General features: G+C 46.6%; 1 protein-coding gene, 1 long non-coding RNA gene and 1 pseudogene across 2 annotated transcripts; all 3 read right to left on the bottom strand.

The window, feature by feature from the left end:
• Positions 1-1,222: 1,222 nt before the first annotated feature.
• On the bottom strand, positions 1,223-11,986 carry LOC138810519 (calmodulin-1). Its single transcript, XM_069997746.1, has 6 exons — positions 11,786-11,986; positions 8,990-9,020; positions 7,903-8,046; positions 5,340-5,446; positions 4,864-4,999; positions 1,223-4,731 (listed from the first exon to the last, which is right to left on the bottom strand). Exons 1-6 carry the CDS (start codon positions 11,786-11,788, stop codon positions 4,703-4,705), a joined length of 450 nt encoding a protein of 149 aa, XP_069853847.1. The 5' UTR covers positions 11,789-11,986; the 3' UTR covers positions 1,223-4,702.
• Positions 11,987-17,639: 5,653 nt separating this feature from the next.
• Positions 17,640-18,364, bottom strand: LOC138810540 (V-type proton ATPase subunit S1 pseudogene; annotated as a pseudogene).
• A 4,977-nt stretch (positions 18,365-23,341) lies between these two features.
• Positions 23,342-27,414, bottom strand: LOC138810587 (uncharacterized). The gene is made up of 3 exons (XR_011367179.1): positions 26,738-27,414; positions 25,204-25,277; positions 23,342-23,617 (listed from the first exon to the last, which is right to left on the bottom strand). It is a non-coding gene; the product is annotated as an uncharacterized lncRNA (long non-coding RNA).
• Between the last annotated feature and the right edge of the window lie 7 nt (positions 27,415-27,421).

The following is a 27,421-nucleotide window of genomic DNA, read 5'->3' on the forward strand; positions in this document are numbered from 1 at the left end:
AACTGAAGCCCAAAAATACTAAGGAACTTGCCCCAAGGCTACAAAGGAATGGACCAAAATTTGAGCCACAGCCTGGAGCCATGTCCCCTGGAGCCCAGCTCTAGGTAGTTTCTAGGCCCGCCCCCTTCCTCCTCACACACACCACCCTCAGGGCTTAAAGCTGTCTGTCTCCAGCCCTCAGGCCAAGGCTCTGTCATGATCTTTCTTCTACTAGCGCCCTGGAGATTTCTGTCCTTTTTGTGCAGTGGGATTGTAACCAGGTGAGGTGGGCCTGGAAAAAGATCCTTCTGGAAACAAGAGGGGGTTCAGGAAGCAGGGTGTGCATAGGACAGCATTGAGGTTGCCACACAAGGTTTGGCATGTACTATGCCACATTCCCCACCCCCAGCCCCAGCCCCGGTCCTGCCTTCCTCAGTCCCTCTGCAATGTGCTCCCACCTACGGATTCCTTAATACAATCCCCAGACTTGGATTAATATAAAGGATGAAGACCAAAGGGAAATTCATCTATGACGTACATTTTCTACATAAACAATTGTGGTTCTCTCCCCGCCCCCCCCCCCTCCACTTTTGTGCTGCTACTGGGACTTAAACTCAGTGTCCCAGGCTCTCACTTGGCTTTCTGGCTGCTGGTACCCTACCACTTAAGTGCTTTACATCCTTCCCCACCTCTACCCCCAGTTGTGGAACTGAACTCAGGGCCCAGGTGCTGTCCCTGAGAGTTTTGGCTCAAGGCTAGCACTCTACCACTTTGAGCTACAGCTCCACTTCCGGTTTCCTAGTGGGTAATTGTTGATGTCTCAGACTTTCCTGCCTGTGCTGGCTTGGAACCACAATCCTCAAATCTCAGGCCTCTCAAGTAGCTAGGATTATAGGCACAAGCCACGGGCACGGGCTTCCACTTTTTTTTTTTTTTTTTTGCTGGTTAATTGGAGATAAGTCTGTCAGACTTTTCTGCCTGGACTGAGTTCAAACTGCAGTCCTGAGAGTGCACTCTCCTGAGCAGGCAAGATCACAGCCGTGAGCCACCCACACTTAAGAGGCTAAGAGATTTGGTTAAAAATGTCAAGTGTTAACACCCAAACTAAAACCAGATTAGGGCTGCCAGAAAACTTGTCTGTAGAATCTTGGGCCCCGACTCCCACCTGTTGTGCTAGGACCACAGGAGAATTTACCCAAAGGCAAGTGGCTTGTCCAGAGAGCTAAAAACCTACACAGTTCAGTTAAAGAGATGAAAGGCTGCAGAAATGTTTATTGAATACAGTGCCAGGTTTATAAATAAAACTTATTTACAATTTCCATAGAGTTGGTCCCCCATCAGAGGAGGTGGTTAAATCTCCAAACAGTTGATCTCAAGGTTTACAGAAACGTTCAAGTACATCTCTCCTTTTTTCCAATAGCCAAGGTGAAAGGTAACTTCAGTAACAAAAGAACCACCACCATCTTTGCTACAGAAGTGTTGAAAGAACATTTTCATGGATTTGGAGAAAGAACACACACTCCACCCCATGCCACTACCTTCTTACTCCAAGGGATAGACAGCAAAGAAATCTGTCTCCTATGGGACAACTTCAAGGGATAAAAAAAACACTTTTCAGCTGTGGGAATCGATTAAGACACATTAGTGGAAATCTAGTCACTGCCCAAAGGGGAAATATATTCAGGATATACAATAAATAATTGAAATAGTTCAAAGAATTGAATAAACTTAAGAGTAGACTTGACCAAATTGACATTCTTTGTTCAGGAAGAAGTTCCCAAGATGCTTAGGGGCTAATAATATGCAATTCCTCTCAGGTAACAGCAGTGCTAGGCCTATGGACAGCCATTCCTTACAATATTGTTACAAGTTCAGTCGGACATGCATTTATAAAGAGAATATAAAAATATGTACAACAGCTCATCTTCAACGTGTTGAAGTCGCTGAAAGACACCAATTAAAGTGCGCAAAAAATTTGCTTTTGTCAAAAAAAAAATTTTTTTTTGTTTTGTTTTTTTTTTTCAGAAAAAAGCCTTTTCTGGCAACAGTGCATTGAAAGCCCATCAGAATGGAGGTCCATTTGCCTTGCTTTAAACCTACCCCGAACTGATGGAGAACCAAACTGAAGAGAGGATTTGCCAAGGACTCAGCAGTTTCTTATGGCAAGTCTCAGGCTAAGAGCAGGACACAAGTTAAACTAGTCACTTTATATATATAAATATATGTATATATTTATAGAGTAGTTAGAAGTAGGGGCAAGAGTTTTCAAGAAGGTGCTACCCAACTTCAAGGGTACTGCCAAGACACCCAAGCTCTTTCCCAGTGCTGAGCTGCACCCCGAGCTGGGGTGGGAGGGGGGGCAGGGGAGGGCAGGCTGAAGGGCTCGGCCTCACCTGTGCTCCACACCGGAACTCTGTAGTCCCTGGGGAGGTGGGGGGGTAGGGTTTACTGGTTCCCATGTAGGATGCTGGCCACACAAGAATCCTGCTAACACGGATAGAAAGACGTGAGAGGGCAAGATAGGAGGGAGGCTTTTTAAAAATAAGCTATCACCTCCTCCCATCTTGAACACAAGCCTAAGGCTGGTTCCACACCTCCATTTTTTGATATGTCCTCCCCCCCACTCCTGTCCTCTGTACGAATCATCCAAACCAGGAGCCTGCAGCAGCTTCCTCTCACTGTTAAGAGTTCCTGGCAGATTCAGGTACTCACACAAGCCAACAGCTCATGATATCAACCTCTCCCCCAGCAGACGCCCTGTCCAAGGACTAGCAGCAGCACACGGGCAACGTCCCCTCTCCACCGCTCTGACCCACCCCTCTGGCAGAAAACCAAACAAGCTGCAAAATGCCAGAAAGGCAGGGAGTAGGAGAGGGGGGAGAAGCTGAGGGTCTCTGTAATAATCAGCCCTGAATGCACCCATTTGGCTGCCAAGAGCTTCTCACTGGCTGGCAAGCAACCTGCCAGTTTACCCGCAAACCAGCAAATTCAAACCACCCACCCATACTCAGCAGCCCAAGCTCTTTGCTAATAAGATACAGCCACTTAGCACCCTGAAAAATGTACATCCAGCTTTCATTTCAAAAAGAACTCCATGCTAAATGCCGTGTGCTTCTAAAGGGGCTTTTAAAATGGACTGGTGCCTCTGCCGATACCAGTACAGCATGTCTGAGTTTTGGTTACACGTTTATAATTAGACATGAAATTCATTCTGGGCTAGGGTTTTCCTTTCCAGCCAGAGGCTTAGCATTAGTGCTACTTGGGGGTAAAAAAAATAAAAATTAAAATTAAAAGTAGTCAAGTCTAATTAAAAAAAAAAACAAAACACCAACAAATACAGGCTAAGGTGAAGAGTCTTACAAATTAAAAACTGAATCAAGGTGACTGATAGTGTCTTTTAGGCATGTAGACTGGCTGGGGAAAGGATTACTGCTCCTACCACACAGAGTGAGGGTTGAATTACACACTAAATCATGTCTCTTGCACAGATGGTCTCAGTAGTTACATAAAACAGGTAATCAGCAGCACAATTGAAAATAATCCCTAAAAACATGCTTTAGAAAGTGGGTTTTTTTCCTTGAGAGCTTGGCCACCTAACTAGATTAAGGTACCATGATTTGCCTGCCCCTTCCCCCCAACTGCAACTAGACTTATACAGTCATAAATAAAGCAACCAGCAATCCGCTGTTTTTCGGCAAGGTGTTAGGCTCAGAGGTTGGTGCTAGAACCCAGGAGGGAAGGAGACCCAACCCCTGGGCTGAGGGCCTCCACTCTAACTTCCTTGTCCCCCTTTAGAGCTCAGCTTTACAAAGCATTTAACACCACTTTAAGTTAATGGTCTTTTTATTGGAAAAAAAAAAAAAAAAAAGACTAGCATTTACAACTTGGAATGGACGTAAATTGTCAATTTCTCGAACAGCAATGTTGATGGTTTTGCTGAAGTCCACAGCCACAGCCTACTCTGCTGGCTCCAAGTCATGGTTCCGAAAGTTTTAAAAACAGAGTCCAAGGATGCTCCTGGTAGATGCCTTTTTTAAAAATGTGTGATTGGTGACACTGGACACCCACTTCATCTAGTGCCATGGAGACAACGCTAAAACCAACACAGCAGGCACGCCACCAGGGTGTCACTGTCACCGTGGACTGGAGCGCGTGGGAGGACAGGAGAACCATCCCACGGCTGGGGCTGCATCTCAGGCTCACCCTTCACCCATTTTCTGCACATCATCCTGAGGTAAACCAATTTGAAATGTGTCTTGTTTTCAGTAAACCAGCTAGGACAACTGATACTAACTAATTGAACTAGAACCCATTGGAGTAAGTTTTGAATTTTTTTTCATCTTTCAACTTTAATACAAATGCCTGACTGTGCTCAATCGTCAAGCTGCATGCATGAAAAACTGGCCAGCCCAAACAGTGTATTGATCATTAGCAAATGGAACTGCAAGGAATCCACTAAGTGCTTCCTTATCATTAAGGTAGAACAAGTATTATATTGTAAAACTCATGTGTAGCTTCATCTTTAGGGGACAGGACCACCAACCAATACATGCAGATTTTGTGTGTGGACAGAAGGTACTTTTGACATTCAGTTTTGCTATATAGAAACAGAATGAATAAATGAACTTTTTCTTTTTCTTTTTTTTCTTTTTTTTTTTTGCAAGAGGTAAGTAAAAGATTCAATTTGATTCTTCTAGGGGGGAAAATAGTTGAAAGAAGTTCTTCATTTTGCAGTCATCATCTGTACGAATTCTGAAAAGACAAATAAATCATAACTTTTGTTATCTTCAAAAGCAGCTTTAGTGAATGCAGCATCTACTTTGAAAGTCAGCTTGGACACAGATCCTAACAGTAAGATGGTTAAAAATTAAGGTGGTGTTTTACCTTCATAGTTCACTTGTCCATCTCCATCAATATCTGCTTCTCTGATCATCTCATCTACTTCTTCATCTGTTAGTTTTTCTCCTAAGTTTGTCATGACATGGCGTAGTTCTGCGGCGCTGATGTAACCATTCCCATCCTGTGAACATTCAGCAATTGTTACGGAGGGTGGGTGGCTGTGGCTGAGGTACTGTCCATTCCACTCCCATCTCCAGTTCCCACTAAATCTAAGCAGTCTACGTTCACAGAAACCAAGACTTTCAAAAACCAGCACCGACAGTAACAGGGCAGTTTGTTCAAAAATGTTCTCTATTCTTCCTGCTCTTGCCCAATGAAGTACTGAAATCAGAATATTTGGAAGTGACACCAGAGGCTCAGGCAGGCTAAGTATTCTACCTCTAACCAGCTGATACAGCTTTTACAAATGGAAACCCTAGAAACTGCCTTAAGAACCACCTATGACGCAGATATAAGATTACCTTGTCAAAGACTCGGAATGCCTCACGGATTTCTTCTTCGCTATCTGTGTCTTTCATTTTTCTAGCCATCATAGTCAAAAACTCTGGGAAGTCAATGGTGCCATTACCTCAAATTAAAAAACACAAAAGGCTCATGTAAGTAAGCACTGCATTAATACTCTCTGCAGGAATAATTTTAGAACCAGTTCAGAATGCTAGGGAAATTGTGATTCGGTACTTATTAGGCTCAATCTTTTATAGACACAAAATATTCAAATACTTCAGAGTCATTACAACTCAAGTAATTTTATAGGGTAATCGCCAACAACCAACATAGCCTTTAAAGATGCAAAGGAAACTGCACAGAGATCATGAGCACAGAGGAGGCAGTAACTCTGACAGCCTGCCTCATTCTACCCTGGCCCTCACTAAGGAGACCACTCAGGTCTAACTCTACCTTGGCTAGCAATACCAGTATTGTACAACTGCAGGTAAATTGACAGTTACACCACTGGCCAGTCTCCAGGAAAATGTTCTCTGAGTACATTTTTTTCAGTCATATTATGCTAAGCAACCTGTTTTTCTCCCATCTCCAGTCTTGGCTTTATGTGGGGATTGAACCCGTGTTCCCTTGGATGCTAGGTTATGTTCTCTACCAATGAGCTACACCTCAGCCACCAACTCAGCATCTTACTCCCCAGCCCCCCATGAAGGGAAAAGCTCAGAGCATTTTTTCACAGCCTGGACTGTTCATATTTAGGAAACCCACACTATGGCCAATAATCCAAATAAGTCCCCGGCATTGAGAGATGAGTACCACCAGAGACAAGCCTGAGCTAAGTGGAAATCAAATTGGAAAAAAAAAAATCCTTCAGTTATTTTCACCAGTACCTTTAGGACAATATAACCCTCGGACTAGAGTATATAGCTCCATGGCAGAACATCTGCCTGTCCTGTACCAGGCCCTGGGTTCAATCCCCAACATGGGGAGTAGAAAGGGAAGGAGACTCCTAAAGCCATTGGGGGCTCCAAACTTTTAAAACATTACTGTTTTAAAACTCATCTTAAGTACTGTCTCAAAACCATACAAAGATGTCCGTAGGTACCATCTACTCACTGCAAATACAGGAGTCTCTTCTTCACAATCTGAAGGCCAAAGCCCAGCTTTCCAGAGCTCCCCCAAAACAGGAAGTGGCAGCCTGTGGTACCCACATGGCTAATCTCCTTAGTAATTAAACCAAACAGACTATGGACTTCTTTCTCTAAAACTCTTCTTAAGGATGAAAACAATTTTTAGAAGTAACTCTTTGCAATCACAGAAAGAAACGTCAAAGAGCATATCAAAAAGGTTTACTTTTGTTTTACTGCAAGCCTAATTCTACTGGAGTACGTTTTGGTACCCTATTTTTCTAAATGGCTACAAGTCAAACATCTAGAAAGTTAACTCTACATCCAAGCTGTTTATTCTTAGCTCATCTTTTAGAAATGTATTACCTACAATCTTACATAGTTCATAAGTGGGATATACAAAAACACCTGTCAGTTAGGAGAAGGTGCTTCAGAAGCTTCTGACAAAAGTAAGCAATTAAAAGAGCTCATGTCTATCCACTGTTTGAGTCTAGAGGAACAGCAGCCAAGTACTGTGGGGACCTCGGATTCTTCCTGGTTCTGACCTTGCATAGCCTCCAAGACCTCTTCCTCCTTCATCATGTAACCCACTTCAAAATTTACATGATCCTTGTCAGCAAGCACACATACAACTCATATTGCACTTGGTTTTAGGGTTGTTTTTTTGTTTTTGCCTTGTGCTGGTTCTGGAACTTGAACTCAGGGCCTGAACACTGTCCCTTAGCTTTTGTGCTCAAGGAGAGCTATCTACCACTTGAGCTACATAGCGATTTCTGACTTTTGGGTGATATTAACTGGAGATAAGAATCTCAGCCTTGGGCTGGGAAGGTGGCTCAGTGGTAGAGTGCTTGCCTTGTATGCCTGAGGCCCTGGGTTCGATTCCCAAGCACCATATAAGCAAAAAGAAAAAAGCCGGAAGTGGCGCTATGGCTCAAGTGGTAGAGCACTAGCTTGGAGCTGAAGAGCTGAGGGACAGTGCCCAGGCCCAGAGTTCAGGCCCCATGACTGGACCCAAAAAAAAAAAAAAAAAAAAAAAGAATCTCAGCCTTCCCAATGCTTTGAACCATGGTTCTCAAGAGCTTAGCCTCTTAAGTCAAGATTATAGGCATAAGCCACCAGAGCTAGACTTGAGTTAACTTTTAAGAGTGCACTTTACCCACTACACTTGGAGGTTTCTCCTCCTAAAAACAATAAACTTTATAAAAAGATTTGACCTGTAAGTCATAACAAGCAGAAAAATAGCCATACAGTGACCAGATCCAGGAAACGTTCTAGACAGTGAACAGGGTGAATGGCACTGCATAGTCTTCTATTTTAATGTCAGGGGCCAAAAGGCAACTACAGAAAGGAATATTATACCTTGGCTTTGCTCTGGGGACCTGAAAGACAACCTTCTAACAGTTTTGAACTTGAATGACACAGCACTGGCACTCATTCAAAGCTCTGCAGCCCTTACCATCAGCATCCACTTCGTTGATCATATCCTGCAATTCAGCTTCTGTTGGGTTTTGACCCAGTGACCTCATGACAGTCCCAAGTTCCTTTGTTGTGATGGTGCCATCACCATCTTTATCGAATAGGGAGAAAGCTTCCTTGAATTCTGGAAACAAAAGTTTATCCATTAGAACAAATGTGGACCAAATCCAAGCCACAGAACACACTTCCCTGAGGCCTGCCGACACAAGCTGCCCCAGCTGTGGGATTTAGCAGAAACTGCCTGGTCTTTACTGAAATTGGGCCCCTATAGTCCTGTTGGCCTGAATCTCACACAACAGCCCATAAGGTAAACACTGCTCTGGGTAAACCACTCCACGTTTTTGAAGGCCAAGCTTGAACATGCTTAAATCAGTCAAGTCCAATCTAGCACAAAATTAGTCCACATGTTCTCTTAAAGTCTCTTTATGTTAACTTCCTACAGTGTTAAGAACCTCTTCTTTCACAACAAGAAAAGGTTGTGAATAGATACATTCCAAAGAAAATAGCATGAGCTGTCACATCACACTCAGAATATTCCAGAAGCATTCCTGTTTTCTCTTCCAAAGAACATTTCAAAATAAGGTAAATGTAAATTAAGTCCCTTCCCCAATGAAACGGTTCCAACATTCATTTCACCCTTCTATTTAGAATAACAAGCTGAAGCTTTCCAAGTAGATTAGTGAAAGACTTGTAGCACGTAAGAACTACAAACTCAATTTCTGAGTAGGAGTGCAACCTCAGCATGTGCAAAGCTGTGCACATGGAGAAGCAGTCAGACATCCAGAGTAACATAATGTGGACAATTTCAGTTCCACTTCCTACCATCTCCAAGACACTGGAGTAACGCCTGACTAAATGTTTCTTCCTGTTTATCACTGAAATAAATTCTTAAGGGGACAGCAGAGTAGTTCAAGTGGTAGAGGGCCTACTTATCAAGCTCAAATCCTAACACTGCTAAAAATAAGTTTTTAGAATAATATTCCGATAGTGGGGGAAACAGAGGAGACACTAAAACTGTGTCAGAGCCTAGTTCCAGCCTTCTAGAGACTTCCCAGCCATTAACTTACCAGCAATCTGTTCCTCGGTCAGCTGATCAGCCTACATGGAGAAAGAAAAGGTTATAATTCAATTCAGGATAGTTCAGTTGGTATCTACTTTCTCCAGTTAACAGTTTTGGCATTGCAATCATTCGGTTTGACATCACTAGCCTTGTCGTTTACTGAAGGTGGCAAGAACAGAGGAAACCTGTGCTATTCTGACAGTAAAGGATGACATGGAAGCGACAACATTGCGGGGCTTCATGTTTTCTTCTCAGGCCTAAAGCTTGCAGCAGGGGGGAGCTTGGCGCCTGATGTGGAGATGGCGCCTCTAGCGGTGACGGGCGGCCCCACACGGCCGCCGCCGCCGCCGCAGCCGCAGGCTGCGCAGGAAGAGCGCCACCTACTGCGCCAGACACTGCGGTCCCGCTCCCAGCCAAGAGCCCAGCCCAAAGTGCGGCCAGGCCACCGCAGCCACCGCAGCCAGAATCAGGATCCCGTCCAGAAACAGGCTTTTAGCGCACCTTGCTTCAGGCCCTTGAAATCTCCAAACTGGCGTTACATAATGGCATTCGCTGGATTAAACGGGCTTTCATATCCATTTTATGAGAAACAATTAAGCGGAAGAAATACACGGCAATGGCTACCCCACTACCTGTATTTCCATGCAGTGAATGAATGCTTTTCAATCATTTAAAGCAGGCAGCTATTTGTTTAAAGTCTACCATTTGCAACGGCTAATAGCCCTTGGCTGAATTATCCTACAATTCAGACGCTAGGATAAAAATGAGCTTAAAAGTGTTGCTACAAACCTGCAAAATTCAAATACATAGAAAACCGCACACAGTAATTATGAGACAGCCACCCTGTTTTCTGGTGAAGATCAGTAACTTCAATTTCCTGGTAGTTACCCTACAGACTTACCTACCTACCTAAAGAAGACCTAAGAGCGGCGCCTAACAAACACCACTGCAGGTGACAATGGCCAGGAGGCAGGTCTCACTCGCATTATTTGGGCTCTGCAGCACGGAATCTATGCCTCCAGCCAGGGGAATCTGAGATCTCAAGGAGAGCTAATATGTATTTTCCTTTAATGAACAACGACTAATGAAGCCAGGTACCAAACAGAAAGTTTTATTAAGTGGAAACTTTCACCGTAGGAATGGTATTCCGATGCATTTCATTGGCGGGTGGCAGCTTATTTGGACCCAATATCTAAGTGGGTCTTACCTTCCGGTCACTGAGAACTACTGGTTTACATCAAGTCGAGAAGACGTGAGGATTTATGTAATACCAGGGCAACGTCTATCTTGTACAACAGGAAGCGCTGCCCCACCCCGTCAGGGAAAATGTCATCTTCCTGGGGAGAACGATCCCACCTCCCCGCCCCACTCTCCCAGCTTCCGGACACGAAATCCCCTTCCCCTACGGGCAGCGCTGGCCTCGAGCGCCCAAGGTGTTGCAGAACAGGGCTGGGAACCGCCACCCACCCCGCCACGCCGCCGATGATGTCAGCCCGGCCTGGGAGCGAGTTAGGGGGCTGCGGGAAACACGCCCGGCCGGGCGCCTGCCGGGCCTCGGGCAATCCCGAGGCTGCAGGGAAGGCGGAAACGTGGAGAACATCGCCCCGCAGAGTCGGGCGTCCAACACCCCGCGAGGGGCCGGCCAGGGGCGCGCGCCCAAGGGCAGACGGAGGAGCGGGGAGAGGGGGCAGGGGGCGCTCCAAGGCGATCCCCCACACCCCACTCCCACCCTCGACTCCCGGGCCGCGGTCCCGGCCGCCAGCACCTCCCACTCGCTTCTGCTCCCCCAGGCGGCGAGCCCGCCGCGCCGCCGCCGCCTCCCCGGAGCTGAAACTTTGCGTCTCTAATGGAAACCGAGCCGCGCGCCAGCTCCTCCTCCCCCGCCCCCCTCCGCCCCAATTAGCGCGAGCCGAGCGCCTCCCGCGGGAAGGGGCCTACCGGCGCTCCGGGGCGCCCGCACGCCGCGGCCCCGGGCGGGGGGCGGCGGGGGGGGGAACCCACACCCGGACACGCGCGCCCGGGCCACGCCGCGGGCCCCGCCCGGGCGCAGCGCCGCCAAACCCGCCGCTTCCGCCCTCCCCGTCCCCCACCCCTCGCCTTCCTGCCCCCACCCCACCCTTCCCCGGCTCCTTCCTTCCCAGCCCACGCCCGCGCCGCACCCCCCCAGGAGGGAGGGCGCCCAACTTGATCGGCCTGGAGGGGGGGGAGAGGGAAGGGAACTGGGCGAGGGGGGGGGTCAGACGCTGGTGGCACCTCGAACCCCGCGCCCGAGCAATGTGCGCCACCGGCTCACGCGGGCCCATTCATTCTCCGCCCGCGGGCGCCCGCCGGCCCCGCCACCTTCGCGGCGGGGAAGGAGCGTGGGGGAGGGGGACCTCGGGCCCGGCCCCGCCCGGATCCCCCGCCCCCCGGGCCCCGGCCCAGGAGCAGCGCTGCAGGCAGCCCGGGTGCGGCGCGCTGGATGCGGTGGGTGCGGGGCTGGGGGTGGAAGCGGAAGGACCACCCCCCCCTCCCGTGCAGCTGTGCCAGCGGCCACAGCCCGTGGACAGCAACCCACGGTCGGGTCCCGGCTCCAAGGGACCCATCAGTTAAAAAGGAGGCTCCCTGGCAGAGAAAACCGAGATGCAAATCCGAAATGCATCCTTTTCGACCGCAGCTGCTGCGCAACACCGGCAAACGAAAAAAGAATCCCAGCCCCCCCCCCCCCCGCCCGCCAATGAAAAACCAAGGGGGAAAAAAAGCCTGAAAATCTGGGAAGAAATCCTGGGCAGCTGCTATGCGGGTTTTGCCGTTCCCGACCTACCATGGTGCGAGCGGAGGGAGGAAGAGCAGAGGGAGCGAAGGAGGCTGCACCAGCGCAGGCTTGGGACGGCGGGGGTGCCTCCGCGGCTGCTGCTGTGGCTGCGAAGGCGCGGGGTGCGCTGTGCGCGGTTACCGCCGCCGCTGCCTGCGCCGCCGCCCGACTGCGAGTAACGGCAACGCGCCCACGAGACTCCCAGCGCCACTGCCTGAGCGCGAGCTTGCGCGCCGCGGTTTATATACGGCACGCCGTATCCCTCCGCCGCGGCGGGGGCCGCCTGGCGCAGGGCGGTCCTGCGACGGCCGGGCCTTGCCGCTTGGCCACGCCCCCCGGAGCGGCCACGCCCCCCGGCTCTCTGGGCCTCGCACCGCCGCCTGGGCGCGGGCCGCAGCAGGCCCAGTCCTGCGGAGGCCCCCGGGGATACGAGCGGCCTGGGGCGGGAGGGGGTTTCCGTGCTGGGGGGGACGAGCGGGCTGGAGGGCCGGCGGGGAGGGGGCTGCCGAATCCCTTCTTGATCCAACCTGGGGGCGGCCCTGGGCTCCAAGCTGTCTCCCCGGACTCTCCCAGCCCCGCCCCACCTGTGGGACCCTCCCACCTCTCCCACCGTGCGGGTTCGGGGAGCTGCGGGGAGCGGGCGGGAGACGGGGGGGGGGGGGCGGCGGGGAGATGCCCGCCCACCTGCGGCTGCTGGAGAAGGGTCCACGGGGGACAAGGGGGTGGGCCTTGGGGAAGAAGCGGGTCTGAGACTGATTTTCGGGTGTGGGAGAACTGTCTCCGGCTGGTTGGGGGACGCAGTTGTCACCTGCGTGTCCGAGCAGTCCGCAGCGCTTTCTCCTTTCTCGTGAATTGTTGTTAACCATAGCTAAATACCTCTCCCCTACTGTTTCGAACTCGTCTTAAGGCAAATACTATTCATGCTGGCCCTTGTCTTATTGAAGTGAGTAGATTTGTGCATCTTATTTAATAAACCTTTAAAGCTTTAAAAATATTTTTTCACAGTCTTCCTGAGCCAGCCTTTTAGACATAAATTCATCCGTACAAGGAAGGAAAAAAAGATATTTAGGATCATGTAGATTACAGCTAGAAAGCGCAGCCGATTGCTTCTGGTATGGGTCTGGACTGTAATTTAATCTTGATCATATCTCGGTTTAAAATATGATAATGTTTTAATTTCCTTCTGTTCTCCATTGTTCCGCAAACTAGAAAAGGAACGATTTCAGCACAGGACTTGTAAAAAAAAAAAAAAAAAAAACCTTTGACAAAAATGCTGCAGTTTCTTTTCTTGCCAAGGCAGCACACAGCATCTGATCTTTTGTGTACAGAGTCCGGAAAGTAGCAGGTTCTTTTTCTCATTGGCTTATTTCAAGGAAAGGTAGCAAAGTGTGTGATGAGCACACTGCTCCGAAAGGCTTTTCTTGATTATGTTTGTTTCCTGACTTGGACAGAGTCTTCAGGAAAATGTTTTTGAAAGGATAGAAAATATTCCGGCGCATTGCAAATGCCACAGGACTTCTTGGAATGACCTTAGACAAGATGTCAGCGTCTGTGGAACTCTGCTTACCCAAGTTCTTTCTAGAATGCCACAGAAAGGGTGAACCTGCTGTTTGATTGAAAGGGAGGTGGGAGCAAAAATCTGTTTTCTCTCTGCAGAAAGAAAATATTCACAAATATTTCCCCACAAAATAGTGTTCCTGTGTTCATAAAGAAGAATCACTGACTGATACACAAGGACAATTTAAAGCATATTCAATAATCCAATGAGTTAGGAGTCTACATGGCCAAACTCATGATCAAAACTATTGTATTCCTAAGAGAATTTGCATTCTTTGTGCCAGGTTTTTCATAGAGTAATTAGTTAGATATTTAAAATTTCAGTATGCATAGTATACAGGGGAAATAATAGCCTAGAAATGGAATGTGTTTAATTATTGAGGATCGATTTGTTTCTAATAATCTTCCATTCCTCATTATTTTGGGGTTTTTTTTGGGGGGGGTCCGGTCATGGGGCCTGAACTCTGGGCCTGGGCACTGTCCCTCAGCTCTTCAGCTCAAGGCTAGCGCTCTACCACTTGAGCCACAACGCCACTTCCAGCTTTTTTCTTTTTGCTTATGTGGTGCTGAGGAATCAAACCCAGAGCCTCAGGCATGCAAGGCAAGTGCTCTACTACTGAGCCACCTTCCCAGCCCCCTCATCATTATTTTTATGAAGTTACTACAATCTATGCTTTTTTAAAACCCATCATTTTTTATCATTTTTTCCTGGGTTAATTAACCATGTTCCACCCAAATAAAGTACTTTGAAAAAATTTTCAGGACTATTTGCTAAAAACTATACATCTTAGAATTAGTTTCATTATTGTAATAAAATTCCTTTTCCTGTTTCTCCATATTTTACAGCCTGGAGTTCTCCTCTGGTGATTTCTTTAATGTATCAAAGCACATCTTAACTTTCAAGTGTAGTAGGTTTGTAATGAGGTCATGCTTTTACACAGTTTTATGGCTACTTTGACACACTGAAATATAAGAAGGTCAAGTGACTTGCCCAAGATCTTACCGTGAGTCAGTGGTGGGGTATAAAATAGAGCTTGCGCCCTGGCTCAGGGGCTGTAATATTAGATTATATATTGGTGAAGTCAGCATCTAAAAAAATTAAAAGATACAATGTTTAGAGTTTATCTGTTCCAAAAGCCAGATTCTTCTCTGACTACTAGTCACTGAGTTTGTTCATGATCAAATAGACTCCTTTGCCTAAATAAACTTCCTAGTGTATGAAGAGATCAGCAATCTGGAAAATAAGTCACATATAGTAATAGCACTTAATGAGAAGCAAGTTTAGGGGAACCATCTGTATGAATGGTTCTGTCTGAAATTATTTAAATCAAATAGTGCTAAGTAGAAGAAAGATAGAAAAAAAATGCAGTTCTAAGCCAGGAATCTCAGTCTTGGATATCACGTCTCTAACTAAGCACATCACTCTGGCCCTGTGAGACTGACAGAAAGAAATATAATAACCGTATAAATAAATGTTCATGGGCAAAGAAGGATGCTTGGACTTGATCTATTAGTGCCTTCCAGCTGTAAAAAAAAAAACTCTAGATCTGAGATTATAATCTATATGATTATAAAGTATGTACATATATGTGCATACATGCATACATACATCTTTTAAAGATGAGCAGGGAAATTGAGAAATGAGAATAGTTTAATATTCTAAGTCCTGATCATGGCCAGGCCCTGTGCCAGATATGCTCATTTTTATTCTTAGGAGGAAACTGATGCATTGGACAACTAAATAGCTTGCCTGACTCAAGTGTAGAAATCCACAAATCAAGCTGAGCGCCCTAGCATTCCAGCACTCCGTGGTTATTTACACTGTAACCATATCTTGTAATTTAAGAGAACTTATTTTTAATTTAGTTAACAGGGGAAGGAAAGCACAACGGTTAGGACTAAAAATTAATGTTTGCAAAGATATTTCTTACCCAAGCAATGTAGCAATGACTCTGTCTCCCCCACAAGGGACAGAGGGCTTGTAAAAAGAAATCAAAGCAACTCTTGACTTTGTAATGCTTTCTAGCCAAAAGACAGTTTTCACGTTGCCTGTGAGGCCTGGAAAGTTATGAAGGAGATTTGTCCACTGTCAGACAGTTGACAATACTACACTTTCATCAAAGGAAGTGAGACAAGGGCTCCTTTTTCTTAGACCTTGCTGTCTTTGCAAGTTAATAATCTCAAATTTGTCTTTTACAAAATTGTTCTGGAAGCCAGGCCTGATTATGGCATCGGTTAATACAAAGCAGAAGTAGAGCCCCTAATTTTTCCTAGGATAGATTGAGAGAATATATTTGCCTGTTGAAACCTGTCTCAGAGCAAGTCTCTGTCTAAATATTTACTGTATTCCACACTTTTCTAGGCACCACAAATATAGCAGACTATCTCCTTTCATGCAGCTTACATTCTTTTAGAGAAAATGAATCCTGTGCGTGTGTGTGAGAGAGACAGACAGAGAAGATTGTTTGACGATACATAATCAGCCTAAATCAATTTTCAGTATATAATTATTTCAGTGTGCCTTCATGGTTGGATTACCAGATGATTTTCCTGAAGAAATCTGTAATCCCTAACTAGCACCCACTCCCGAGCCACCTCTCAGAGGAAGACTTGTCCCCAACCTTGCCACCAAGTCCTGCTCTTTTCTTTTCCACCTCAAAGTCAATAGTACTTTGACAAAATCCATCCATCCTTTTAGAATTTTCTACCTCACTAACCATCACCAAGCATCATATTGCTACTGTGTGCATATAGATAGTTTTTTGTTGGTTGGGGCTTGAACTCAGCCTGGAAGCTATCCCTGAGCTCTTCAGCTCAAGGCAAGCGCTTTACCACTTGAGCCACCACAGCATTACTTCCAGTTTTCTGGTAGTTTATTAGAGATAAAAGTCTCACAGAATTTCCCTCCCGGGCTGGCTTTGAACAGTGATCCTTAGATCTCAGCCTCCTGAACAGCTAGGATTATAGGCGTGAGCCCCCAGCTCCCAGTTATTTCATTATTTTTTACAGAAATTATTGTGTAAAAAATCTTTATTATTTATATTAGCAAATAAAATACCTCATTTTTCCATTTTTGAATTTTGCTCTTCTTTTTTTTTTTATTTTTTTATTTTGCTGGTCCTGGGCTTAAACTCAGGGCCCAGGAACTGTCCCTGAGTTTCTTTTGCTTGAGCTACAGTGCTACTTTCAACTTTTTCTGTTTGCGTGGTACTAAGGAATTGAACCCAGGACTTCATGCGTGCTAGGCAAGCACTCTGCCACTAAGCCACCTTCCCAGGCTTCTTTCTTTTTTTCTGGTGCCAGTACTGGGGCTTCAACTTAAGAACCTCACACTTTCCCGTGGCTTTTTTCTGCTCGACTGGCACAATAGCATTTGAGCCACTTGTGACTTTTTTTCCTGGTTCACTGGAGATAACAGTCTCACAGACTTTTCTGTCCAGGTATTTAATGCAGAATGACCCCCTCTTTTCAAGATCAACTAAAGAAGACAGAATTGACCGTCACTGAGAAGATTCAGTTGCCTTTCTGCTTCAGGGAAAAGGTTTCTGGATTTATTCCTCCTGCCACCCTCAACGCCTCCACTGAAGAAGCTTGAAGGTACTAAGGTAGCCTGTAGCTTCTTGTGAATATTCAGATTTTTATGCAAAAGAGGGCGGGGCCATCTTTGAGTTCAGAAGTCACAGACACGTGGGGCTTCTGTGCTTGGATCTTTCCTTTCTAAAACCATTCTCTGGATTTAATTAATATTCTGCTCTTAACGTTGGAGAGGAGAGCTTTCCATTCTCAGATAACTTTAGCATTAAGGAGGCGTTAAACCTCAGGTTGTGACGAGAAAAGCTTGTCAGTCATGTCTTTACCCTTCACCTTCCTCTCTCAGGACTTTTTTTTTTTTGGGGGGGGGCTAATACTGTTTATTCTTAGCTCATCACAAAAATAAAAATCATGATACTAGCTGAGCCACAAGATTCAGGCTACTGCAAAGTCCCAGAACGTTTCTGAGGGGAGCAGGCACTACAAGGCAAGGAACAAACACTTCCAATCTAAGGAATACTGGCAGACAGACAAGAATAAATAAGAAGGGAGACCCTAGATCTGCTATCCCTTACACTTATGGCTAGTCAGAGAGTTAATATCTATGCAGAATATGTGTACCTCAATAGGAATAGTGGGGCAGCCCAGGGAAAACCCACATCAGGTAGAGGCCAGGGCAAGATAGGCTGAGGGACACAGGAGGTTCATGGGAAGCCACCATGTGTAAAAAGGACAGCCTGGCCGCCCCATACCCTCAAACCCTCAGTGCCATAGCTCATACGATTTGGGTCAAAGCGACAGCAAGGCCTTTATGGTCGTCAAAGAGCTCCATGGTCTTGAGGCTGAGTATCATATGCAGGCCATAGCTAAAGATGAGCACCTTGAGCAGCCCCATCCAGATTAGGGGGGAGGGGAGAAGCAGGCACAGTGGCTGGCGTAGGAGAACCATTTGCCTGTCATGTTAAAAGCCTGCACCTGGAAGTACTTTAGAGTCACCTGCCAGAGGCAGGGGTCCTTGGCCGCCACCAGGAGGTTGCCATACTTCCAAGACTGCTGACTTAGTCACAATGGAAAGACTAGGGGCTGGGCCCTGTGACCTGGGAGGCATTGAAGTGGGTGACAGTCATTGGTGTGGTGGATTTCAAGGCGGTCCATGGCAAACCAGTGGTGGGCGGACAGTGTACCGAAGAGATGTTGGTAGGTCAGGGCCAGCTCAGCAATGGAGTCCTTCCAGAAGGAGCCTATCAGGTTGAGCTTCTGCACCGCAAAGGTGAACGCGGTCAGATCTTCTTAATGGTCCCTGTAGGCCACAGAGAAGTTCCGGGCCCAGAACAGGATCCGCGGGCCCATGTCCTTAAAAGTCCCTGGAGGATGGATCACCACCGCTGCTGCTGGCTGCGTGGGAACAGCCGGCGTCTGAAGCCCCAGCCTCCATGGCCCCGTCGGGGTCACCCCGGAAGGGCAGGCGGCGGTGTAAGGGACATCTTCAGATCGGAGCATGTCCTGTGTCACGTGACCCTCCTGTCATGTGTCCCTTCCTCAGGTGAGCCCATTCATGTGCCCTCCCATCACATGTCCCCCTGTCACACGACTCCCTGTCTCTTCACTGCATGTCTCCTGACCCCTGTCATGTGACCCTTGACATGTGATTCCTGGTCACATGACTTCTATCACATGACCGCACATCCCGTAGCCCTGTCACATGACTCTTTCAATATTTGTCCAGGTCACATGACACCTTCACACGCTCCCTCTTCTCCTGACTCCTGTCATACCTCTCTCCCTACTTTTTGTCCTTGGCGTGCATAAGGAGCACATTTCTTCCCAGTAGTTTGCTTTTGACACTGCCTTTTCTTCTCTTTGGGAGGTACTGGGCTGTGAACCCAGGGCCTCATTCTTGCTGAAACTCTACCATTTAAGCCATGCCTCCAGCATGGATTTTTTGTTAGTCAACTGAAGATAATTTGACGCCCAAGATGGCCTCAAACCTTGATCCTCTGGATCTCAGACTCATGACTAGCTAGGATTACAGGAGTGAGCATTGGAGAGCTCCGCTTATTGTTATTTTGTTGGTCATGGGGTTTGAACTCAGGGCTTGGGCACTGTCACGCTCTACCACATTGAACCACAGCTCCACTTCTGGTTTGGGGGTGGTTAATTGGAGCTAAGAATCTCACAGACTTTTCTGCCTGGGCTGGTTTTGAACTGACATCCTCAAATCTCAGCTTCCTGAATAGCTAGAATTACAGATGTGAGCCACCAGTTTTTTTTTTTTAACAAGCCAAAATGATTCAGTTAACATGTAAGTTATCAGCATAAAGTATCTTCCTGGAGTGACAGAAATATTCTGTCCTTGAGTTCTATACTTGCAATGGGAAGATTAGTATAAATGCCACTGCAGTAGCCTTAGGTCATAGGTCATGTCACCCTGTGCTGCAGTCCTCCCAGGGGACCCAGCCTCCATGGAGTCAGACATTTTGACAGCCTACATAGCAAGACGTGTCTTGAAAACAACCCACAGCTGGGTGCTTGTCATCCCAGCTACTCAAGAGGCTGAGATCTGAGGATCGTAGTTCAAAGCCAGCTCGGGCTTTAAAGAGTCTGTAAGACTCTTACCTCTAATAAACTACGCAGAAAACGCTGGAAATGGCATGTGGCTCAAGTGATAGAGAAGTATCCTTGAGGCTCAGGGAAAGCACCCAGGCCCTGAGTTCAAGCCCCAGAACTAGCAAACAAAACAAAATAAACCAAACCAAACCAAAATAACCCCCCAAAACCCTCAAACACAAATCCCACAGCTAGGTGCTGGTGGCTCACACCTGTCATCTACTCAGGAGGTTGAGTTCAAAACTAGCCCCAGCAGGAAAATCTGTGAGACATTTTCAATTAACCACCAGAAAACTGAAAGTGGCGCTATGGCTTATAGTGGTTGAGCACTAGCCTTGAAAAAGCTCAGGGACAGCACCCAAGCCCTGAGTTCAAGTTCTATGACCTATATCAACAGCAAAACAACAGCCCTTCCCTCGAAAAAACAAACGCCACACCAAGAACAACTCACAACAGATGCTGTTGAGTTCAGAGTAACTTCTATCCCTGACATATTTCATCATGACACTGAAGGTATAACAGCAACTGAGGGGTCACCTGTGAACATGGGTGCCACTGGTAAGGGGTCCCAAACTCAAAGAGGCTGGAAATTACCAGTCCTGTGGGCTGGCCTGACTTTTACCATGAAATCAGGTTCAATTCCTTGGTTTGCTCTTGCACAAAGGGAGGTTGGGTCTTTGAGAACTTGGAGCCTTAACTGGGAGAGAGTGAGGGAAGGGGTGACACTGTCCAAAAAGAAATGCACTCATTCCCCGTACACAACTGCACCCCCTCTGTATATCACCTTTATAATAACAAGAAAGAGAGCTTTAGTTTCCTCAACTGTAAAATGGAGATGGACATTGAAGAATCCCATCTGAAATGCTTGGGACCAGATGCGGATTTTCCAAAGTTGTCATTGGAATAGGACTTTTCTCTATCTCTTTCTGGGTATGGAGGAGGATGTGAGAAGGGAAGTGCACAGCAATACTCAGTTGTGTGTCTTGAAAACCCACTGGAAGTGGGGGTCTCACAAGTGAGCTGGTCAATCATCCTATTGTGTCGCCTAGAGTTGGTTTATCAGCCAGACTAGAGTCTCCACTTAGAATAAATAGAACTCAAGATGCATTTTCACTAGATCTAGAGTTTTCCCCTTCCAGTACAACTTTATCTCTGGCCATGCTTTCTCCATTACAAAAAGCAGGGAATGGATCCAGTTATGCAAAAGCAGGAAGAGAACTGCCAAAGAAGGGTGGATCTGGGCTGTAGACTTGCTTAGGGCTATAGATGGCATAGGTTGGAATCGAAGCAGGACTGTCAGCATGTCTCTGACTCATTGTGGTCTGACAACAAATCAAGAAAGGCTGACTTCAGGGCCTAGTTCATCACTAAAATAAAGGACTTCTTTTTCTCTTTCTGTGGAAAATTCTCTTCCAATATCTTCTCCAGTGCCAGGAATGAATTGAGCTGCACACTAATTACTTAAACTATTGGCATTTATTGAATCCATATTATGCTGAATTCAGAGAGTATAGTAAGATGGTGACTTCTGCTACTGTCTGGCTGAGAAGATAAAATACATGAAAAGACAATGTCCTACAGAAATGGACAAGGAATGTAGGTAGTCAGGAGAGAGGAAGCTCATTGGCAGCTTTTCTTTCTTTCTTTCTTTTGGTCAGTTGTGGGGCTTGAACTCAGGGACTGGGCTCTGTCCCTGGGCTCTTTTGCTCAAGCACTCTACCACTTTGAGCTACAGTTTTTACTTCCACTTTATTTATTTATTTAGTTAGTTAGTTAGCTTGTTTGTTGTTGGTTGGTTGGTTGGTTGGTTGGTTGGTTGGTTGGTTGGTTGTGGGGCTATAACTCTGCACTTGGACGCTGTCCCTCAGCTCTTCAATTCAAGGTGAGAGCCCTACCACTTGAGCCACAGCACCACTTCTGGTTTTCTGATGGTTCATTGGAGATAAGAGTCTGACGGACTTTCCTGCCCAGGCTGGCTTTGAACCGTGATCCTCAGATCTCAGCCTCTTGAGTAGCTAGGATTACAGGCATGAGCCACTGGTGCTCTGCTGGGATGATTATTTTAAAAACTGAATATGAAGGACCTGTAGCAGTTAGAGGAAGTGGAGCTATGGCTCAAATGATAGAGCAATAGACTTGAGTCCAAGCCTTGAGTTTAAGCCCCATCACCAACACATATATACCATACACACACACCACACAAATACACACACACATACACAATTAGGTAAAGAGGATATGGACAGACATTGGGACATAGAATGGCACAGAAAAGCCAATGAGTTAGGATGAATATTGAGGAGCAGAAAGTAGAATGGTTTGAAGCAAAGAAGTCATATTTGTAGGACACAAAAGACAGCTATGCTTCTCCCCGCCCCCCGCCAAAAAAAAATAGGATGGAAAACTGATGCAAGCCTTCAAATGTTAGCTACAAGGACTTGGTGTCTTATCTCCTGAAGGCACTGGGGAGTTACTAAGCGTGTTTAAGCCAAATGTGATTCGTTGCCAGGTGCTTACTTTGCTTACGCTTATAATCCTAGCTACTCAGGAGGCCAAGACAAGAGTCTCATGGACTTTCCTGCCTGGGCTGACTTTGAACTGAAATCCTCAGATCTCAGCCTCCTGAGTAGCTAGGATTACAAGCATGAGCCACCAGTATCTGGTTATGATTATTTGTTATTAACACTTTGCAACACCCTAAATATGCTTCAAAATTTTCCGCAAGAATGGTAGTCAAGGGTCCATATTCTTTATAATTTGTTTAATACCATCTCAAACAACTAAGTTTCCCTGGGAATAAGGAAACACAACCAGCTTGAGGAAGACAGAAGAAACCATAATAAGGTTTAACAACAGGCAAGTGTCAGCAACTTAAATGGAGGTCAAAGATTTTCAAAGGAGCAATCCAGATAAGGCTTAGGGTCTAGAATGAGTCTACACAGCCAGTCCCTTAATGGAATAACAAAGTCCAAAGCAAAGTTGTCTCAGGATTATTCAGTCACTGGGAGGTCCTGTGAATGATAACATTCCTCTGATCTCCTTCTTGCAATTTCTGTTTGATTAAAATGCCTTCAAAGGTCAAAGGAAAGTTCTGTCTACTATGATGGCAAACCCCGTTCTGTTCCTAATAGGCCTCTCCTCAGGACAGTGTTGGGCCATACAGAGTTTCTCTTATGATTTTAAATATTTCACTTAGGAATTTTGTTAGAAATTTCCACAAATTTCCTAATAAACAGGAGATTTGCAGAGATATGGATATATAAGTATGTCAGTATGTAAGATGAGGATGTATAAGGATATATAAGTAGTCTTGGCTTAAGAGCATTTGTAGAAAGGGTGACATTAATCAAAATGCATTGTACTCATGAGCTGACATGTGTAATTGAAACCCCTTTGAACAATGACTTAAAGATAATTTGGTCTTTATAGAATTGCCCACTTTGTTTAATGATACTTGTATAAAATACAACAGACTGGATCATGTCTACCCAAATTATATATTTATTTTCTCAAATTACCAAAGAAAATCAAGAGCTTAGTAGAAGACATTATTACATAACCTCTTCACAAAAAACAGAAAAGCAGCACTAGATGGGAAAGGTGAGTGATTTTGGTTGAATGAGAAGATTTATTTATTTTATTTTCTTAGTTGTGGGGCCTGAACTCTGGGCCTGGGCGCTGTCCCTCAGCTCTTCAGCTCAAGGCTAGCGCTCTACCACTTGAGCCACAGCACCACTTCCAGCTTTTTCTGCTTATATAATGCTGAGGAATCGAACCCAGGGCCTCATGCATGTGAGGCAAGCACTCTACCACTGAGCCACTTTCCCAGCCCCTAGAAGATTTATTTTTAAGAATAATGTTCCTCCAAATCTTTGTAGTCTTCATGGAATGAAATATATATATATATGTATATATTACATAACACATTATAATATGTATATGCTGTATAAGTGCATATATTATTTTATTAACCTTGTTATTTAAGATTATTGTTCCACAATGATGATTTTCCTTAATTTCAAAATAAAAAGTGAAGGCAACTCAAGTACAGAAAAAAAAAATGGTTCTGCACCTTCTCTATTGTATTCTTTAATAAGTATTCGTTGATTTTCTTTGAACTCAAATCTGGATTCTTCCACTGCTGACCTAAAATTGAATAAAATTGCACATTCATTTTCAGTAAACTTTTTCTAAATTGAAATCTAGAAAGGAAATTTACTAAACAGAGAATATAAGGATATATTGAAAGGCTTTTAAGGAGGTCACAATTTAATGAGCTAATTTGCTGGTGAATTGAAAAAGAACCAGCTGGGTGCTGGTGGCTCACACCTATGATCCTAGCTATTAGGGAGACTGATAATGGGAGGATTGTGATTTGAGACTAGCCAGGGCAGGAAAATCCTCAAGGCTCCTTCTCAATTGTTCATGGATACAGTGCCTGTCATCCTAGTTACTACCAGAAGCCTACAAGAGGCGGGACTTCATCCAGGGACACCTATCTTAAAAATAACCAGTTTTTTTTTTAAAAAAAGGATTGGAAATGTGGCTCTGTAGTAGAGCATTTGCCTCTGCAAGTTCATGACTTCAAACCCCAGTCTGCAATTCCCACTAAAATTAAAAATCCAAAGAACTTTCATATACTAGGATTGTAGTAATGTGGCCCACATTAGATAAAACAGAGACAGGCTTTTGGAACCCTAACTTCTCTGTCCCTCCAGAAATATTGTGAAGACTTGGCAGTGAAAGTAAAAATAAAGGTGACTTGAAAAGCTCAAATTACTGTAAAAAGAAACAGATAACTCTAAATATGAAATAATTAGTAGTCATCCAACTACACAGTAGAATCGAATATTAAATCTGAATATTCCAATCCATTCCAATTCTCCTACATTCTAGAAAACTGAAATTCTGAAAACAGAGGAACTTACCCCCAAATTCCTGATTTGTCAGTGGCACAGATTTTTTTTTTCACCTGATGATTTGACTTGATAAAAAGAAGTCACATATATTTTTTCTGCCACATACACTGGAAAATATATGTGATGTCTTGCTTTTTAGATCAGTTATTTATTTTTATTTTTTTTATTTATTTATTTTTTTTGGGTCCTGAACTCTGGGCCTGGGCGCTGTTCCTCAGCTCTTCAGCTCAAGGCTAGTGCTCTACCACTTGAGCCACAGCGCCACTTCCGGCTTTTTTCTTCTTGCTTATGTGGTGCTGAGGAATCGAACCCAGGGCCTCATGCATGCAAGGCAAGCGCTCTACCACTGAGCCACCTTCCCAGCCCTAGATCAGTTATTTTTGTTTTTGTATTGGTACTAGGGCTTGATCTCAGAGGCTTGCATTCTTATTTGGCTTTTTTTTTTTTTTTTTTTTTGCTCAAAGCACTCTACCACTTGAACCACAGCTCTGCTTCTGGAGACAACAGTCTCACAGACTTTTCTGCCCGGGTTGACTTTGAACTTCGATCCTCAGATCTCAGCCTCCCGGGTGGTAGCTATTACAGGCCTGAACTACCAGCTCTGGGCAGGGGCAGATATTTTTATGGTGAGATGCTTTATTTCAAAGTTCTGAGGTATTTGCTTATTTGGTAAATATTTTGGGGGCTGGGCAGAAAGAAAACCACAGTTTTTTTCCCGTTCAAACAAGACTTGGAAAGTTCAAGGAGTAGTAAACAGCAGCTGGCAACTTCAGTGTTCCATCACCTAGCTACCAGGTAGACACCACTACAAACCTGGCGGGTGGTGACATCAGCCTCTTATAAATGGGATGCCGACATTGAAGAGCTGCCTCAAGACCCCAAGCCTCCTGACGCCAAAAATCACAGCCAGATGTTTGGAAGCGAAATAAAAACAAGCAATGGATTTTTAAGGAAAATCTACAACACAAGTTTCGTAGCCGGGTTCTAAGAGCGGTGACCATGGCCTGGCAACACTTCTCTGCAGGCCATTGATTGAAAATTGGGTTTAGAGGAAACGATCTCACCCCCCATCCCCCCATCCCCCTATCCACCCCCCATTCCCTCCCATTCCCCCCATCCCCCCATCCCCCCTCCATCCTCCCTCCCCCCCCCCCCCCCGCATCCTTTGCTTCAGTTACACAATCAAGCTCCCCAAACGACTCTAGAGGAGACCTAGGGAAACGAAGCAGAAACACGGGCTTGGTGGTGGCAACCCAGATGGACCCGATTCTGTGCCCTGGGAGTGTCAACCGACCTTCCCGGGGTGTCAGTTCATTTTTTTTTAATCTTTTATCTTTTTCCAACCGCGCAAGGAGGGTTTGGCGGCACCTTGCAGCCCCGGACAGACTGGAAACCGATCTGGTTATTCCCGAGGTCATTTCACCACACCTTCATCTCCATCTGGGACAGGCAGGACAGATCCACCCCGTCCCCTCCCCGCATCCACCCTGCCGGCCAGGGCTGCCCCCCGGGGGGGGGGCGGGGAGGTCAAATGACCGCCAGGCTCTGGGCGGTCGGCGCCGCCGCCCCCTCCCCCCGGCCTGCTCAGGCCCTGTCCGACCACAGGGGATCGGGGTGAAATGGAAACCGGGGCTCCCACGAGGGGTCTTGGAGAGAGGGGCAGGGTGGGGACGGAGCCCCACATCCCTAAGCCCATTCGAGTCGGGGTTTCCAGATCGGGGGTTGCTGTTTCTCATCCTTGGGGCAACTACTACTTAAAAGTGACAAAATGCATCCGATGAGTTTCTGGGCGTCCCGAGGAGGACCACAGCGCCCGGCCAAAAAGACGTGCTACTATTTCCAGTGTGTGTCCCAGAGAACCCGGAGCCCATCAATTGGAGGGAGAGCAGGCCGCGCCCCTACACCCTCGCGTGCACCCCGGGCGGGGCGGGGCGGGGCGGGGCGCGGCCTAGTGAGGGCACTACATCTCCTGGCGGAGGAACACACACGGCAGTGGTCTGCACACACGCCCCAAAATGCGATCTGTTAGCCGGTTGCTTAGTTGGCGCTGTTGAGACTCCTTTCCTCGTTGAGATTGACAAGAGCGCTCTGATAGGCTACAGCGACCCTGCAGTGGTTGGCCGGAAAGAATCGAGCCTCCTGATTGGCTGCTCCGCACCTGCAATGCGTCAAGGCGCGGCGGGCGTGGAGGGCTCCGCGGGAGGATGGTGGTGGCTGGCGGGGCCGCCCGCGGCCTTCCGGAGGGAGCGGCTCCGCCTAGGGCCGCCATCTTTACTAGTGGCACGGAGGACGGGCAGGGATGTAGGGGGGAGGTGGGAGTTGACAGTAAGGGGAGGGTTGTGCTTACGGGTTTCTGTGTTGTTGTGATCGCTGCTGCTCACGTTGGGTCGTTGTTGCGCGGGTCGCGGGGCCGGGGATGGAGTGGAAGGCGGGGCGCTCCGGCGCGGAGCGGGAGGCTCTAGCTACCGATGGAACGGAACCGCCAGGCTTGCAGGTTCTCGGAGAGGTGTGATGGGGGTCACGGTTTGCGTTTATGCAAGCCGAAGTGAGACCTGATGGCCGGGCCTCGGGAAGGAGCCGGAGACTTGTTCTGGAAACCTCTCCCGATTACGTCATGGTTGTCGTTCCCGCCGCGCGCGCTCCCGCTCGGAGCGGTTTATTCTTATTTTTTGTCTTTATGAACTGTTCAAACCATGGTGCTGGAAAGTTCCTCAGCTCCAGAGCAAAGCAAGTCGCCTGCAGGGACCAACAGCCCGCGGGACAGACAGACGTTGGCAGAACGTTTGTTTGAGATCCCGGGTCCGCCGTGGATGTTGCCTTCTTTAAAGGCAAATGTGCAGTTTGTGTGTGCATCTGGTTTCCATTAGTCTCTGATTTCCACCAACGCGCCTCGCCCTCGCAAAACCAACCATCCAAACCACACAGCACGCACATACACACACACTTTAATTACGAAAAGCCTCGGTGGTCTGGACTCGCCCTCCCGTGGACAGGGGTCAAAGAACTACGGAGTGCGTCCGTTCCCTGACGT

The sequence above is a fragment of the Dipodomys merriami genome, unplaced genomic scaffold (genome assembly GCF_024711535.1).
Source record: "Dipodomys merriami isolate MVZ:Mamm:240054 unplaced genomic scaffold, mDipMer1.0.p SCAF_50, whole genome shotgun sequence".
Classification (NCBI taxonomy): Eukaryota; Metazoa; Chordata; class Mammalia; order Rodentia; family Heteromyidae; genus Dipodomys; species Dipodomys merriami.